The sequence below is a fragment of the Convolutriloba macropyga genome, chromosome 7 (genome assembly GCF_964194025.1).
Source record: "Convolutriloba macropyga chromosome 7, txConMacr16.3, whole genome shotgun sequence".
In the NCBI taxonomy this organism is placed as follows: Eukaryota; Metazoa; Xenacoelomorpha; order Acoela; family Convolutidae; genus Convolutriloba; species Convolutriloba macropyga.
The window spans coordinates 38,642,477-38,660,949 of NC_134474.1; the positions used below are offsets into that span (position 1 = coordinate 38,642,477).

The 18,473-nt window shown below is 34.3% G+C and overlaps 1 protein-coding gene across 1 annotated transcript; it reads left to right on the top strand.

Annotated features, from left to right (window-relative positions):
* Positions 1 to 7,103: 7,103 nt before the first annotated feature.
* On the top strand, positions 7,104 to 15,177 carry LOC142342266 (neuronal acetylcholine receptor subunit alpha-5-like). Its single transcript, XM_075393545.1, has 6 exons — positions 7,104 to 7,874; positions 8,836 to 9,045; positions 9,881 to 10,051; positions 10,619 to 10,816; positions 11,211 to 11,343; positions 14,736 to 15,177. Exons 1-6 carry the CDS (start codon positions 7,499 to 7,501, stop codon positions 14,998 to 15,000), a joined length of 1,353 nt encoding a protein of 450 aa, XP_075249660.1. The 5' UTR covers positions 7,104 to 7,498; the 3' UTR covers positions 15,001 to 15,177.
* Positions 15,178 to 18,473: the final 3,296 nt, after the last annotated feature.

Here is an 18,473-nt window from a genome sequence, read left to right on the forward strand (position 1 = left end):
TAATTTCTCAACGCGAAAAGATTGCATTCAAATTTCTGACACTTTGATTTAAAAAATACTTTTCTTAACCGTGCCAGCAGTTTTTGGAAGTAGAACCTTGAACAGAGCTTTTTTTAATCATTCCGGGACCTCTTGCCCGTGCTATATACTTACTGTACAAATCTATGTTTTTTTCGATTTCCAGAACCAGCCAATGGCGAATGTCTATTGCGCATGTCAAGGAGATGAGTTCAAACAACGCAATGATTTTAAAAAGCCCATGGAGATTGGCATTTTTGGTAACTTATTCTGGAAGTTTTCAGATTAATACAATTTTGCCTGCTTTTTGGTATTTTACAGACATTTTTGACAATTTGCCAACTTTCTAAACGTCTTTCTTCGGAGACCTTTCCTTCAACTTCCCGACTTTTTGGCGTTTTCCAGACGCTCTCTTGACAATTTTTTCGGCAGGTTTAAACAACGTTTTAAGACCTCATCATGACAATTTCCTGCCTTTTGGCGTTTTTTTGGCAAGTCTTGACTACCAGGGGTAAAAAAGTGACAAAAAAAGACAATTTCCTGCCCTGCCTTTTGGCGTTTTTCGGCAAGTCTTGACTACCAGGGGTAAAAAAGGTACAATATTATTAGACCAGAAATTACATTAGACCTGTAACAAGACTGGCCAAGGACTGATATTGCCCTGCAATTATGTCTCCGGGGTCGCTATAATCCTATATGAGCAAACCTAACTGAAAAATCACTCATCAAACAAATTTGGTGAAATGCCAGATACAATCAATTATTCGAAATCTATTTAATGTCTGATATGATAAAAAGTGAACGTATTGCCTTGCATGAACATTAGTGCATGTTTTTCCCAAGGAACAAGATGACTAGCTATCAAATTGTTATCATTAATTGCAGTAACGCAATATGGCTACAATTCCAGTCAAAGTAAAATGCAGTTGATTTCAATTATAATTTTTTCAGAATATTTTACAATTGTTTTCACTCCTAGCAGACCTATTGGTTCTAAATTTGCAAATATCAGCAAGTAGCCAAGGCCGTATCGGCCATCTAGGCAGGAGACGAAGTTGGCAAAAGACCTTCAGGGAATAATTGATTGCACTGATTGAGATCCAAAACTTCGAATTTTTTCAGTTAAATTGCCCACCTCAAATTAGCTGATCGGAAAAAAGTAAACAAGGATGCTCGTTAATATGCGTTCGCACTTGATGTTCCGACCCGAGCTCATCTATATTTTTGACCTAATTGTCAACCAAATGAAGACATAACAAAAATAGATATTTGAGTATAAAAAACTCGTTACACAACCTAACTACTGATTGAATTACATAATGTTGTGCCTCATTACAGCGCTTTGGAGATCTGACATTAAAAAGACTACGACAAAAAAACAAACAAACGAGCAAAAACAAAAATTTCACGGCAAAAACTCAATATCTAAATTTTAAAGCACCTAGTAACAACGTCAAAATGCAACCAGATCAAACCTTAACTACACAAATTTACTCCTTCCTAACTATACAGCAAATGAAAATCTTCTTTAATGAGATTTGGTAACAAGTCGACAAAAAGAAGAAACAATGCGGCAAAATTCAAAATCAATCAGCATTTTCTAAACCAAATAATTTCAAAGTCTTTAAAATCTTTAGCTGATCAAGAAACAATTATAGATAAATTTGCTAAAAGGTCATTATGAAACCAATGGGACTTGTTTTTGGTTAGACTAAGCCAAAGGAACGGCCAAAGATGCAGAAAAACTCAAAAAGTACAAACGATTTGCGAAGACACAAATTATTGAAGCCATTAAAATCATTAGATATTATCTGAATGTTATGTATTTTTATTTCAGTGTTTATTTATAGTAATTCAGCTAAAATAATTTTTAAAGGTTCAATAAGTTCATTTCGGCCACATTTGAAAATCATTGGGAACTGTTATTACGCGAATGTGCTAAAAGAAGAGAAAAAGAAACTCAAATACACTATTCACAGAACTTTTATGAAAACGCATATTGTCCAACAAACAAAACATCAGTTACGACATGATATCAGTAGACATGTTAAGTTGAGTAATATCATTAACGTTAAGACTATTCGCTAAAAATTGACTGCTCTAGGTTATATCATTCATTCAATCCTCACAATCCTCAATTACAAGCCTATGAGACCGGCCAGCAATTCACGACTATCTAAGGAGTAAAAAAACAGGCGAAAGCAGCAAATTCAAAAACGAAATTGAGCGAGAAAAGTGTCGAGGCAATTAAAAAATAAACTCTCAGTAAAAATTTTTTTATTTTCAAAATTTTTTTTAACAGCAATAGGATTCTTCTTTTAAAACAATATGACATCGAAAAATCAACAAATACTATAAAACCTCTAAATGGCGGCGTAATTTCACCGCCATTAAATTCAATACCTTTCAGCGGAAGCCAATAAACACGCTAGATTATCTCTCATTGGAACAACAAGGATATATGTCATGCATAGATAAACAATAAGACATCACAATAAGTGTTATGACTATAAAAACAACAACACATACAGGCATAAAACAAAAATTCAGTAGAAAAGTTCGAGAAGAAAGTGTCGGGGCCATTTAAACCATAATGTTTTCTCCGAAAACATTATCTATGATCCATTCAAGGACTTGTCTAAGCCATTGGAAGCTATCAATTTTTAAGATAATGTGGTAATATTTCAAAAGGAACCAAATACACGAAAAAAAAAACAAAAATTTTTAAAAAAAATTGAAAACTCGTGCATCGAAGTCACAAAACCAATAATTAGAAGATCAGACCAGTAACTAGACGAAATTTGATCAAAGTAGAAATGAAAAGGGTCCTGAGATTACTGAGACTGAATTAAAAATCACGAAAAACTTTACGATTGGTTAATGTTCAGAAAAATTTCCGAAAAAATATTTTTAAAATCCTGACAGCCATTAAATTTAATAACTTTCAACTGATGTTAAGAAATACGCTCAGTTATGCTTCAATGGGAAGACAAGGATGTTTGTCAGGCATAGGTACTCAAAAAGACATCAAAGTAAGTCTTATGACTATGAAAACAACAATAAAAAGGCAAAAACCAAAAATTCAGTGGAAAAGTGCGAGAGAAAAGTGTCGAAGCCTTTTAAACCATATTTTTTTCTCTGAAAACTTTATCTATGATCCATTGAACTTCTTTACTAAGCCAATGGGAGCTATCAATATTAAGATAATGTGATAAGATTTCAAAAAGAACCAATAATGCGAATACATCCAAAAATTTTAAAAATTTTTTTGAAATCTTGTGTCATTGAAATAACATAACCAAAAGTTAGAAGACACAACCGCTAACCAGATTAATTTTAGTTTAATTTTAGTTGCAGTAGGAAGGAAGGTGGACCTGTCATTTAGGTGGACCTGTCAAGTTTATGATTTGTTAATGTTAAAAAAATATTTCAAAATTTTATTTTTAAAGTCTTAACAGCCATTAGCACTCAAACCATTTTATAGGTTCGTTTAATGCTTATTAGAATACTTATTGCACGTTTAGTTAACGATTCCAAGCCTTAGGACTCCAAAAATGTAGTACAATCTCAAAAAGAAATCAAAATTTCATTTAAAATTACGAAAACTCAGAATCGAAGCCAAAAGAAAACATGAGCGATTCCTTGGAAACAAATTTTTTGTTCATTTAGCCTCATTTGACTGTACATGAGTTTGTCATTAACGGAACTTCAATATGAAAAATAACTATTCTTTTGGTGACTTCAAAAAAGAAAAAGAATATGAGAAAAAAAAAGTTTTATAAAAAAAAGAGCTCTCAAATAGAATTGAAAAAAATTTTTGATAGTAAACTTCCCTATGAGACCAAAACTAGTCTTTTTATTGCCTTTCGTCTATTCGGAACACAAAATTGATTCATTTTGCGGCTTGAAGTGTAATTTTGAATTACTATTTTTACGAGAAAAAATCTTAATTTTAAGAAAAAGTACACTAAAAGTGAACAAAATCACGCCAAATATGCCGTGTTCACACAAATCTACAATCCTCAATAACTCCTCGAAAAAAAGACGAAATTCAAAAAAATCTTTATAATTTCGAATTCTACGCTGGACGAGCTTTTTAATGATACTACTCACATTTCTCTAAGATGAATATATCGATTGGCCAAAATTGTCTGAACAAAAAAACCCATTTGAGTATATAGTTCCTCCCCCACAAGTGGGGTCGGAACAATAAATCTTAGGCGACAAAAAATCTGATCATGTCAACACCCATTCATTCTGAAAACTCTGAAAGAGTCAACCACATATACTTTATGAATGGAGACGAAAACTGCATGAATAGCTAAAAAATCAATTTGTAAATAATTTAAATCACAATTTTTTCGTTATTGTTTGAGAAAATAAATAGCTATTGCTCGTAAAAATTTACTACCAACCGATTTTTCTCAACGATCATCTTTTGATAAATACCTATACTGCAAAATTTAAAATTATTGTCAAATGTTCTTGTCGAAGCTAAAACTGTTAAAAACATTTGAAATAAAGAAAAGTTGCTAGCTTTTGCCATAAAGTTCTCTAAAAGTGACTAAGTCAATAGCTGTTTATTCTAAACGGTTTTAGCAAAAGAATTTAAAAAAAATGCAAGGTGACAAAAAACAGGGCAGTTAAGTGGTACTATCTTCACAAGAGAATGAGATAATAAACATCATAAGCAAAAAACAAAAAAATTTTGGAAGTAATTTTTTTTTCAAAAACAGTTTTATTTTTGCTTTTCAAATTTTTCAGAACAGAGCTCGAGAACCTTTTGGCATTGAAAGTCTAATATTCGATATCCAAACGATGTAAAAATTACAAATAGCAATGTCTCAAAGATCTTCAGAGCTAAGTGCTAATATCTTAAATGGAGGGGAAAATAATAAAGTTCATAAATTTAAACGAAAATTTTATATTTGTTTTGGGATCTCTTCAATTTGTGCACCCCGTAAGTTATGTACCCCACAGTTACATAGCACGTGTGATGACGTAGTAAATCATCATATAAAATATGGCAAGTTCGGTGGGGTGCAAACATTTTGCACCAATAAGCTGGAGCACAAATGAAAAAAATCTTCACCTTTTTCAAAATTATTTTTCTTTTTTGCTTCTGAGTTTTTTAGAAGAGAACACCAGAATCCCTGTAACATTTAGAAACCTTATACTCAAAGTCTGACAGATTAATTTCCCTCAAATTACTGTATGTTCCACTGAAGGAAAATAAAAAACTCGTGAACGTTTGCCCGCCCGTGATAGGGAGACAAAATAATGATAATTGTCAATCAATTTGTCATTGGTCGGTTGTCGTTTAAAGGTTATTTTCTGGTTGGTTCTAACTGATTTTAAATTTGATTAAACTGGTAGAAACTTTCCCTAAATTAAAGTGGTCGATTACAAATGATCTGTTTTGCTATTTATTAAATGAGAAACCAACTAATTTGTCAAAAATTCAGCCACAAATATTTTTTCTAGAAATTGAGATTTTATCCAATTTAGTTTATGCTAATTAATTTTCTTCCTTTGGACATCAATTCACGCAATCCAATTTTGAAACTTTTGATTTGACAATAATAAAGTCACATTTGGCATCAATTCATTTCAACTTCCATCTTTTTTTTTACTAAAATAAGCTCACTTTTTTATCAAAAACCAATTCTAGACAAAATTTCTAAAAGCTTAGATTTCTTTATGTTGTGTTGATTCAACAGTTCGGTTTTTTAAATTTTGCCTTGTGGTCATTTTTCTGTGGGCCTCTAGAAAATTATGAGATGAGTAGGCATTAGAGAACTGATGTGATGAACTTTCAATTTTTGTTTTCGAAATAATGAGGAGCAGTTTTTCGCGTGCGCACTACAAGGTAAATCAGTGGTCAAATTTGGAAACTGAGCCGAGTTCTTTTTTAGTCTTGAGCAATTTTGAGCCGATTATAAAAATGGTCCGTAAATATCTCCAAAATTGGTCATTAAAAGCAAATTTTCTATTTGTAAACAGTTTTTGAGTATATCGTGATCTTTTTAGCAGCAGGAAAAACGATGATGTGCCATCAGACTATATTAAAGTTTAGCCAAATTGATGTATTGTTTTTGTTTTAAAACAAATAGTCACTATCTATTTAGAGTAACAATTGCGTGGTATGAATTAAGCTCTCTTGTATTCATTTTTTCTTGTTTTCTTAGAGAAATTACTATTTCGAACATTTTTAGCAATAGGCTGGAACAATGAATTTTTTTGCAAAAATGGACAACGATTTTCAACGCAAGATTAGATCTCCCAACTAGTGAATATTGCTTTCTTTTCTACTAAAATACTCATTTTAATATTTTAAATTTCAGATCTGGAAGGATGCGCGAGCAATTTTTTTCAGCGCATATCTTGAAATACGCATGTGTTGCTGCACATAGAATAAATTTGTTGATTATGTCCATGACAAGCATAAGAGAAATTGGCCGGTACTGCATGGATCCAGCAATATTTAACGGAGAAGCTCTGATTTTTAATGAAGAAGCTTACTTTTTAGGATCTTTTGTGCTAGCTCCCCCTCCCCCTGTTTAGTTTTGCACCCCCCCCCCATTTATACGTGAAAAAATATGAAAAATATGCATTTATTAAAAGCTAGCACACCTATTACGTATTTCAATGAAAATTTGTTGCATATAACGTAGGCATCAATAAAAATTTCTGCATTATATCATTTTTGGTGTCATTCAGCTACCAAAAGGGCTCGATTTTTTAGAAGTAATTTTAGGAAACTATTCTAAAAGTGCCTTCAATCTGTCTAGACACTCATGTTTCAGTGAAATGCGAATATCGCTCTTACAATTTGCGAAAACTTAGATTCTATTGGTTGCTAAATTAACGGCTATATAGGGCTGGGGAGGGGGGCTAGCAGAAGAGATCTATTTTTTGACAATTTGTAACGAGGGCTTGGAGTAAAACACTGCCCACAAAGTATAACACTGCCAACAATTATCAATAGGGATTAGAGGGACCAGCAGTTTTGTCATCACTGCAAATGTTTGCTAAGTCAACTCTGAATTAAATTAGCTTTCGATTCATTGCAAATGACGTTATTGAAGCATTATGAGTACTTATTGTTCATCTAGCATCTTAAATTACTAAATGGACCATCAGTTACCTCTAGACTTTCGACATTCAAATTTTGAACTTGCCTATGCAGAGTAGTTCATGTTGAGAGGAGTAGCGATTTCTGAGAAATCAAAGTTTAAAATTTGACCAGTCATTGAAGTTAACAATTGCAACCCATTCGATGCGTTGGCTTTAATTAAAGTCAAAGCTGGAGTCGCTTTCGAGTAGCCTTACTGCGCTGATAACTTTTTGCTAACAATTTGAATTTTTTTGTTTTGTTTACTCGCATTATTTCAGCACTTTGCAGCGCTTTTCAGTGCATATTTTTTAAGGTAAACATTTGAAAATTCATTTCTTGAATAAAATTTCTCGATCCGGATAAATGTTGTTCTGTTGGCCGAGAAAAATGGTGATTATCTCTTTGCTGTTATTTTCTACACTATCCACTGTGATGTCGAGAAAACATGAGACTATTTCCGAAGCTAACTCGGAAACGAAAGCGGAAGCCGAGCAGCGCTTGATGGCGTACCTTGAGAAAACTCTGACCAAATACAGCCCTCCCGATGATTCAAATCAAAAACTCAGCATTCGGGCGGATGTTTATCAAATTGTGGATGTTATGGAAAAGGAGGGCATTTGGTCCGCTAGGATTTTGTTTCAAGTTGGATATAAGGCCAACCTCTCGTGGGATCCGGCTGATTACAAGGGTATCTCTGAGATACTAGTGCCCCCTGGCAAATTCTGGACGCCACCAATAGGTGAGATTAATGTATAATATTGTTATAAGTTAACTTATGACTTATGAAGTTAGGAACATATGACTTGTATATCAATATATGGGGACCTTGTAGTCATCATATCCAAATGATCTCCGTGGTCCTCAAAACTTTACAAAATTATTTGAGGTGCGTGGCTAATAACAGAATCAGGTGAATTCAATTGTAACAAATTGGTTCATGGATTATTGAAGCCAAAAGTACATCATAAAACTACTACGGTCTATATTAATGTGCCTCCTCAAAGAGCAACTTATTTGAATTCACTGCTCTATAGGCTACCAAAACTTATACTTACTAATTCAGTGTTGTGAAATATTTGAGGATATATTTCAGATGTTTCGCATCGAACACACACACATGGTTATCCCATGGTCTCGTTTGAACGGCGAAGCTCGTTATTGTCTCTTCCGAGGTCAGAATCTTGACCCACTCATACGTATTCTGCTGCAGGCCAGGCAAATAATGACATTTTTGGCAATCAGTTTATTAGAGAAAAACCAATTTCTAATCAGGCTGATTTCCAGTTTCTTTGGTTGCTTTGAAGTCAATTAATACTTTCATCTAAACAAAATCAAATTTTTTGAAAAACTCGTTTTCATCAGCATAATGTTGCTTGATTGCGTTGCTGTGGAACTTAATAAAAAATTCACAGAGTTGAATATTAATTTTTATAAAATATTTAAAGCAGAGAAATTAACGAGCTAAAAAATTTTTAATCGTTAATTCTATATTTAAAAGCATCATTTTTTAAATTACGTAATTCAGCACGTGTGGATGCATGTGCAAATAATATCCACCCAATAAGCTGGGGGCGGAGGACACAGAGGGAAAAGATCCTGTTATCGACTAGTTTTTTGTTGAGCTCACGAGTATTTTATTTGGTTTAGTTGTAATTCTGAACTCACGTGTATTATAATTGCTTTTTTGTCTCACTTGTAAGGAATCGAAGAGGCTACAGAGCCCAAGTACGATCTAGTGATGGGCAGCCAGCTAATCAAGAACGAAGGAGACATATCGGCCAGTTACCAGAAGGTGTTGGCCAAGATGCTGTGCTCGTTTGACGTCACCAAGTTCCCATTTGATAACCAGACATGCAGAGTCACTTTCTCTCAGAGGGCAGAAACTTCGTCAGATATTCTCAGTGTAAAAGGTAAAAAAAGCGTTCTTCATGCGCAGTCTTGAACCAAAAATCCCGAAAATATCCCGAAAACCCAAAATTGGATGAGGTGGTCCACATATGATGCCAAAACTTATCTCGGAGTGGGGTGGGGTAGCCTCCCAGACATTAAATACACGCTCTGGAACGCATTAACCACTGGCTCAAAAATGAACCCATCAATAATAAGAATATGCTCGGCAATTTTAAAAAAAATTGACTACTTTTGAAATTTCCATTGTCAACTAGATATTGTGCAATTTAAGTTATGACAATGATGCATATATGTCAAACTATCAATATTCCTAATGTTAGAATTCCTTATCAAAACGTGTTGACAAAATGTATGTTTAAAAGCAGAGATCTTAAATCTTCATCCTACTTCCCAGGTCGATTATAATTGCATATGTCAGGACTATCGTGCGTTCGCAATTGTATATGTCCAGACTATAGTGCGTTCATTTTTTTTCCAGACCGTGTAATTTTGAACGCACGACGCCACCTGGTGCGTTCATTTCGGTCTGGACATATCGACTTTCGGTCTGGCATCTCAACCTGGGTATTCAGGGATCGATTGCAAAACAAAAAATTACGGTAAATTTCAGTGTTTTCAGATTCTTAAGCACTGCGGAAAGAAAAAAACTTGCATATAGACTCAGCATTTACTGATATGCACTTGGAGTTTGATCGGTCAACCGTATACTATTAAATGTTAATTGTGAGGACTAAGCCCAATGCACTTCTTTAAGGCTACATGAGGCAATGGCAATGTAAAAACACGCTGATCAAAACAGTTTACTTATAAACACAGTTGGCAATTGTTTTTGAGGTCGCAACACTGACTTTGAGAGTGTGATTTCATTGTCGAGTGAGCAGTGGGAGATACACACACATACTACGAGAGAGAAGAAGACAATTGTGATCACTGCCTGTCTCACTCGAAGACCACTACACTACTTTCTAGTCTTAGTTCTCCCCATTGTGTCTATCTACATACTTTCAGGGAAGTCAGTCCTGTTCAAAGTCTGCTCCATTGGGAAAACAAAAATTGATGCTCGCAGAGTAAATAGTTGAACAAAAATGAGAATGAAACAACAAATTCAAACTTGAGCTGAAAAATGTTTGATTTTTTTCTCATTTTAATTAATTTTATTGATCTCATTTATAAATATCCATAAGCTAAAATGTCTTTTACGGTAGATAAGATATAGATAAGTTCTACTCCCCGAGTAAATAAGTTCTACGGGGGGGGGGGGTATTCATTCATTGATCCAAAAATTTGAACACATTTAATCAATCAATCAATAAAAACCAAACTCAAAACTCGATGTTATCTTGCAAGGTCTTTGCACGAATAGCAGCAGCTTGCAAGATCATGCAACATAAACAATTTTTCACAAGAATTTTGCAGGATTAATCCCATGTCTCGACCAGGGCAAGGGCATTCCTCCACTAATTTTAAGATTAAATTTATCAGTTTCTTTCAAAAATCCGACATTTTGTTTACGATAGGAAAATAGGCAAAAACAACCAAATTAAAAAAAATTTGAGCATGACTTCTTCATTGCAGGACTCTCCTTTATTCTGCCTCCCGATGCGACTGAGAAGATCTCTTTCTCTGTTACGATTCTTCTGGCTGAGGTGGTCGCCTTCTCCTCCCTCAGTGAGATCCTTCCTGCCAACTCTGCCAACATCCCAGTGTTCCTCTACTTCCTGACTGTAGTCATGTGGCATACAGGCTTCTTGTGCGTAGTGGCGGTCATTGGTAAGTTATTGAATCTGAAATTTTTTGAATTTTATTATTATTTTATTATTATTTCAGCATATTGTGTACTGACCTTTATACCGCATAGTTAGCAGATCTGTTTTCTGATATAATTTCTTAAAGATTCTTCAATTTTAAAAAAAAATTGTTGTTGAGGTTTCTCCCATTAATTATTAGGTAGATGTACAAGGAGAACGTTTTTTCCATTGATATCTTGGACACGCCTGTGAGTAAATTTTAACGCTTCATTGTTTAAACTGTTTTAGGGAATAAAAAATATTTCTCGTATAATGAACTGCATTGTGAGTTACATTGTTTGCAAATTCGCTAAAAATCATTGTGAAATGCTTAAACTATTGAAGAAATGCGCATGTGAGAAATGTGAGTGTTTTAGTTGTGAACTTGAGTCACAATGGGTGGCGTATGTGGATGGGGAGGAAGCTATCCTTCATAATCAGCTCAAAGTGGCTCTATTTGATTGGCCTCACTCCACTGTCCAATCAGAGCAGATACAGACACTTCACCAGGTTATACAAATTATCAAAATTGTAGGTTTCCACACTGAAACCAGCAAAAAACACCGAAAAATAGAAAAAATGGATTCCAAAGTTGTGTATAATTCCATTAAAAGTAAATATTATTTCGAAGCTTGCAGCTCAAAACTCTTACAACTTTTTGGGCTTCAATGGGATGTCAAGGGAGACGGGTAAAATGATGTAAGAGTGAGGGCGTAAAAGATACATCAACCCCCACTCTTACGTCACTTTGGTTTGTCAAGAACGGCAAAATGATGTAAGAGTCTGGGAGCAATTTTTCCATTACCCCAAAACTGTTACATTATCTTATCCCCCTTAACAGACCAAAAAGATGTAAGGGAAGGGAGTTAATTTATCTTTTACCCCTCACACTTACATCATTTCACACCCCATTGCAGCCCATTGAATCCCAAAAAGATGTATGTAAGAGTTTTGACTTACTATTTAGAAAAAATCCTCCCATTTCATCCCAAATTTTACATCGCTATACCCTATTGGCAGGTCCTCTCTTACACAATTTAATCCCTCTCAACAAGATACCCACACTCTTAGACCATTTTACCCCACTTGGCAGCCCCACCCCTTTTCCATTTAACCCTAACCCTTAAACTATTTTAACCACCCGGGCAGCCCCACTCTTATACCATTTTAAACCTTCTCAACAAGTTACCCCCACTCGTACATTATTTTACCACCAAAGGATGCCTTAATCTTATATTGCTTTAAACACCCCATACTAGAAGACTGACAGTCTTGATCCCACAACCTCAGTACCTTCAGCCGGTTCTCCTTGGCCTCCAGGCCATTAAGGCCTGCCTAATTCTTGACGCTTCATATATATATATATATATATATATATATATATATATATATATGTATATATATATATATATATATATATATGAATAAATATTTTTTGAATTACTCCTTCTCAACAAATTATCCCCTACCCTTATATCTTGTTACACACCTTGGAGGCCCAATTTTTTCAGAACCCTCTCCTCTGAACGAATTATCCCTCACTATTACAACGTTCTACCCAACTCATCAGCCCAATTCATAGGTAGGGGATAATTCTTGGAAAGTCTTTTAATTGGAGCCAATTGCAGCACACTCTAACACGGCAATTTTGGTCAGGGCGAATTATTCAAAAGTGTTGCCTTTGTTGCCTTTGTTGCCTATTGTAGCCCACTCATAAATCGCAATTTTGTCCAGAGTGTAATTCCTCAAAGGTCCTCCCACTGCAGCCCATTGTAGCCCACTCTTACTTCGCAATTTTGGACAAGGGTAATTCCTAAAAAGTTTTCCCATTGCAGCCCACTTTTAAATCGCAATTTGGGCCAGGGGGAGGGCGTTAATTCCTCAAAAGTCCTCCCATTGCAGCCCATTGCAGACCCACTCTGCCTTGCAATTTTGGTCAGCGGGGGTATAAATCCTCAAAATTTTTCCTTTTGCAACTCATCAAAGCCAACTCTTGCTTCGCAATTTCTGTAGGTAGAGGTTAATTCGACAAAAGTCTTATATCATTTTGCCCCCAGAATAAATTACCACCTCATTCTTCATCAATTTACTCCCCATGGACAAATTAACCCACCCCCACACTCATAAAAAATGGAAAGATTTTAGGGATGTCATTCAACCCGGGTGAGAGAATTTTTTAAAATTAACTTTCAGAAAAGATAATTACTCTCGCACGAATAGTTGCTTATAGAAAAGAGGTTTTTTCTTGCAATTTTTGTGTTGCCAATTTGATTTTGCATTGAATTCTCACATTTTGTTGATCATCCAAATTGCTTCTTTTCTGTGTTTAAAGCAGCTGAGCTCAATGGGGAGGCAGTTATGTATTTTTAGTGAAATAAAACAGCATAGTATAGCAGTAGTAGTGTTAAAACTTAGCTAAATTTGATACTCTGTACAATACTCCGATGACATAATTCCTTGCATCTTAAATCTGCCGGACTCAGAGATACTTCGCGTTGCTCATAATATTGCGTACGCTTCTTAATTCAAAAACAATTCAAATTAAACAGCTCAACAACCAAAAGATATTTTCTGTTTTTAAATATATCGTAGAAATATGCATATTGAGAAAGCTCAGTAGCAGAGGATCAAATTGCCTGCTAAACTGCAACAAAACAAAAATTTTGTAGTGACATTTTTTTTCATATTCATTCACGTGCGCTCATGCGTTTTTGCAAACATTCAGACGTTGCTCTTGTTGGCTGCAAACGAAAAGTCAATAAAAGAAATAAGATTTTTTCCTTTTGCGCCCCATATTTATGGGTACCTTTTATTTGCAACCCTCAGACGCACGTGCCATGCTTTTATATAAGGGTATTACCATGTAATGGCACGTGCTCTGTAACTGGGGAGTTTATACAAAAATATTCAAAGGAAAAATGAACAAAAGTATCACTATGAGATGCTTATAGAAACAAAAATACATCGGCAATTAGAATGCTTCAACTTCATAAAACAAGAATATGTTATTTACGGATGCGGGAAGGCAAACTTTTTGTGCAAACTCAAATTTTGCATTTCTACAATCAATAGAAATTTTTACTAAAGTATCATTATTATAAAGTACTGCAATAAATTTGTGAAATGTTTTTCTTAAGAAAAACTGCTAACAAAAAGGCTTAAAAAACAAAACAAGAATACCAACAATTTTAAATATAAGGAGCTATGAAAATTTGTTAAGAAAATACTATTTACCTAGAATTTTGATTTATTTATCATGTTCAAATGGGACGTGATCAAATAATGACCCTTCTACCGAAAATTTGGTTGTGAACTCGAAAAGAGAAAAAATTTCCGGTAAGCTTTTTCTTTCAATGAACTTTTTTCTATACATGCTCCTTAATTTTGCATATATTTTTATCTTTTTTTTCAAAAGTTAAATTTTCCTCTTCTTGCAATGATTCTTCAATTCAATCTTCCAGCGATGATTCCTGGCAATTAGCTGATTTTTGTTTTTTTAATCCCTTAGCAGTTCTTGAGCTTGCTTAGCTTATAAATAGTTAGCTTTCATATTAAACAAATGATCTGTTGTTCCATGCAGTTCACAAACCTGTTCTCTATGTAATCTTCCTATCATACTTCAACTGAATCTCCATAATTTGGCTTCTGCGCTCATCTTTAAATAAGGAAAAATATTGTACCACTTGGTACACCCAATTCAAATAAAATTCAGCATCTTTTTTTCAGGAAGTAATAAAATTTTAGTTATAATGATTGCGCATAGGCTATTAAATTCTCAGTTTAATTGATGTACAAGTAAGTGCTGATCTCAAAACTAACAGTTGAGTGATGTGGGATGAATTTGTTTATTTTGACACAATTAACCGATATGGGGTCGGTAGCTTCATGTAACCTTTTTTCAGTTTCCGACCTCCAAAATTGAGCGTTTTGGATCGCCTCGGACTTCACACACTGGGAATTGCACTAGAGGTTAAAACACAAAGTGATGACACTGATGAACAAGATGACAAATCTAGAAGGGATGCAGAGTTTGAGCTGGAAAAGGAGAAAAACGAAGTGCGATGGCGATTTCTGGCAATTGTTGTCGATCGCATATGTCTTTTCATACATGTTTTTGCCACCACCTTTAACCTGACCTTTTTCGTGTGCAGAATGTTCCTTTATTGATAACAGTTGATAACCGTTGATAACTGTTCGCTTACTTTTTGTGATCAGGTTTGATTGTAATAATTATAATAATGAAACATCGAAGTTCACCTTCGATACTCGTTTTCTTTTTAGAAAAAATTATATGGAACTAGTTGTCAATTTCTGCGATGAAATGAAATTTAACATTTGATCATATTACAGTTTGCCTTAATCGGGGTTTCTGGGATGACCCAGACAAAAAGTTGGCCGTTGACAAAAAGTTGATCAGACAAAAAGTTGATCAGAGAATTCAGATAGTAAACTGGCAATAGTTGGAACTTGTGCTAATTAGTCAGACTATAAATCGAATTAACGCGTCTCTGTGGACTTATGATTCGACATAGCGTGCTTATGATTTGAAAAAAAACGGAGAAAAGTCATGGTCCAGAAAGTTCACGTGTCTGAAAGGGTACGTAATAAATTGTCCCATCAAATTTCTGTCACCTACCTCACTCCGGGATTGCCAATTTAAATTTGGACAGACCTTCTGCAGATTGAGCGTAATCTGAACGACAGAATTTTAATTTGCTCTTTTTGTTGAACCACTAACGTGTCAAGATATGATTGATAATGGTTGAGACTAGCCGTTACATACCATTAAAAAGACATAAAAATTATCATAAAAAAATAAACACCAAGGAAATAATCAAACTCGAAGAAAATTCAAAAAGTTGATCTTCACAACAATCTTAACACCTCTAGCGCAGCAAACAACAATTCTGTCAAGCAAAATTAAACGGATTCACCTCCAAACCCCACCCACTACATACACGTTTTCATTTAAAAAATTCAGTATAAATCCAAAAGCAAGACTAAACATGTTTCTAAGAAAAATAGAAACATAGTTATAAAACATCAATTCATGTTTTCTTTCTAAATACAAAAACAAAATTTTTAAAAGGTTCAATCTTTCTGTTAAACGGGATTTTTTCAAGCTGAAGAACCAAAAGTTGTTCAGGTTTTCCCAGCAATATTTATCGTTTTTTGTTTTATTTACATCTGCTTAGGTCGAGAGTTTTGCTTAACGCTAAAATAACTGAGAACTTTTATAGTTCTCTTGAGAAATCACGAACCTTTATCAGTGACACTGTTGTTTTAAAAAATTTTGCTGAAATTAGCTCTTTCTCTATGAGAAGGAAGTCCTTTTGCGTTATCTTTCTGTTTTCTAAGACAACATGCCTTTACTCCGCATTTGGTTTGTGGGTTTAATCAAGGCATTTTTCAAGATGATTTTCAACGCTATTCTGCAAAGCAGAAAATTTCAATTGTCTGTTTGTGGGTTCATTGTTATGGAAAACCACACCAGTTGAATGATACTCAATTTTTGTATGCAAAACAAATGCCGTCCCTTAGTACTACATATAGCGTATGCCAAAAGCCTTTGAGCAACATGGAAACAAAAAAAATTCCGCGTAATTCATTCTTCGCAAAAACCATCCGAACATTCTGGACTCGCCGATGTTTCTAAATGCAAATGAGTTTCAAAACTTCAAGAATTTTCAGTTTCGAAATGATCAGTTCCAGTAGCTTGCTCAATCATGTATTATTTCAAGTGCTCCTACCATAGCGAGATATATTCTGGTCACTGCTATTGTTGCGTCGTATCATTAAGTGAGTTCCCCTCTCATTATTAGAAAAGTACCACCTGATTTGTAAAAGACCTTGTCAGACCATTGGCTAGCTAAAAAAACAAAGCGGTCAAAAAAACGAGTGTCCAAAAAGCAACAAATATGCTTTATCGTTGTATTTTAGGTCAACAAGGAAAAAATATAAAATAAAGGCTAGACTATGATACTTTGTTCAAATTATCAAATCATGGAATAATTAGACAATGCACAGGTTTTACTAGTTACTCATTTGTGCACATTTCTTAATTTTTCATTGGGAAGATAAATTTCTCATTATTGTTCTTAATTTACATATCTGCACTATAGAATTTTTTTGCAGCGATTAAAACCTGGTATGCTTGGTTATGTGATTGCAATTCAAAAATTATCACCATATTGACCATGTTATTGATCCGACCCCACTTTTAGTGGGGAGAGGAACTATATACTCAACTGGGTTTTTTTTTGTTCAGACAATTTTGGCCGATCGATATAATCATCGTAGAGAGTTGAGACTGATACCATTAGAAAGCTCGTCCTGCGTAGAATATGAAATTGAAAAGAATTTTTTTATTACAGGGAGTTATCGATGTTTAAACTTTGAGTAAAGTACAGTGAATTTCGTTGTTTCTAATCACATTTTCCATAATTTTTGACCAAATTTTTGTTAATTTTGCAAAAATATATTGAAATTATTGACGGTAGTGCCATTGATCTTATCTTAAACGAGAGAGGGGGGTTGCTGAAATGTTCGATCTAAGCCTTTTGGCTAAAATTTATGCTAAATTTTTCAAAAATCATACTTTTTTTGCGTGAAAAATGGGACCAAAGTTTTTTTGGCCCGCTTTTACTAAATTTGATGGAAGTAGACACCGTAAAACTGCATCTATAGTCATCGAAAGCTTGAAGAAAGCGCTAGTTAAACTCCCGCTAGTTTCAAGTGTCTTCAGAAATCTTACTTTTGCCAGATTTTTGCAAATTTGATCTCGATAATTAAACGAAATGCATTATTTATTTTTGATATACTGAAAAATTTTGCAAAAAAATTGATCATTTTCGCAACCACTCAAAAATTTGAGTGTTTTCGTAGTTGTGCAGCAATATCAGGGTTGATATTGATCTCAACATGGATTCATACGGTAAAAAATTTTAGATTTTAATGGGGCGCGGCCTTTCTTAAAAAACATATTTGCGCACATAGCTTCTTATGCATATTGCTGACAAGAATTTCCAGTGAGGGCTCTTTTGTTGACAGACACTATTTACAAATTTGCCGTAAAATATGATTTTTAGTGTTCATTTTTGTAAATAGTATCTGTCAAAAAAATGCCCTCATTTGAAATTCTTGTAAGCAATATGCGTAAAAAAGTTTTTATAAAAATGGCTGCACCCCGTTAAAATCTAAAATTCCATGGATCCACAAAATTACAGTATGAATCCATGGTGGGATCAATATCAGAGTAAAGCTGGTATTTTTTACGGCTCTGACAAATTGCTTTCGTAAAATTTTGTGGATTTCTTATGTTTCGCTTTCAATTTTTTAAACTTTGTAGTCTAATGACTCAGTCACCCCAATCAGTGACCGCTATGACTTCTTAGGTGGTATATTTGAACCAGACAATGTTTTCAGTTGATACCTAATGTCTCTTATGAATATGAAATCATTTGTTTTAAGAAAATGTTGGCGACTTTTTGAACTTTGTCAACATTTTTGCCCATTTCTCTCAGCTTCGGCGTAACCTCGGTAAATACAAGCAAAACCCATTTTCTGTTAGTCGATAAATCAATGTCTGCAGCGATCTTATTTAACTAATGGATTCTTGGTCTTGACACTACAAGTTTCAA

Coding starts and splice junctions, on each gene's coding strand:
- LOC142342266 (XM_075393545.1), top strand. CDS start 7,499: ATGTTGTTCTGTTGGCCGAGAAAAATGGTGATTATCTCTTTGCTGTTA. Junction 7,875..8,835: donor ATTCTGGACGCCACCAATAG/GTGAGATTAATG, acceptor CTCACTTGTAAG/GAATCGAAGAGGCTACAGAG. Junction 9,046..9,880: donor AGATATTCTCAGTGTAAAAG/GTAAAAAAAGCG, acceptor ATTGTTTTTGAG/GTCGCAACACTGACTTTGAG.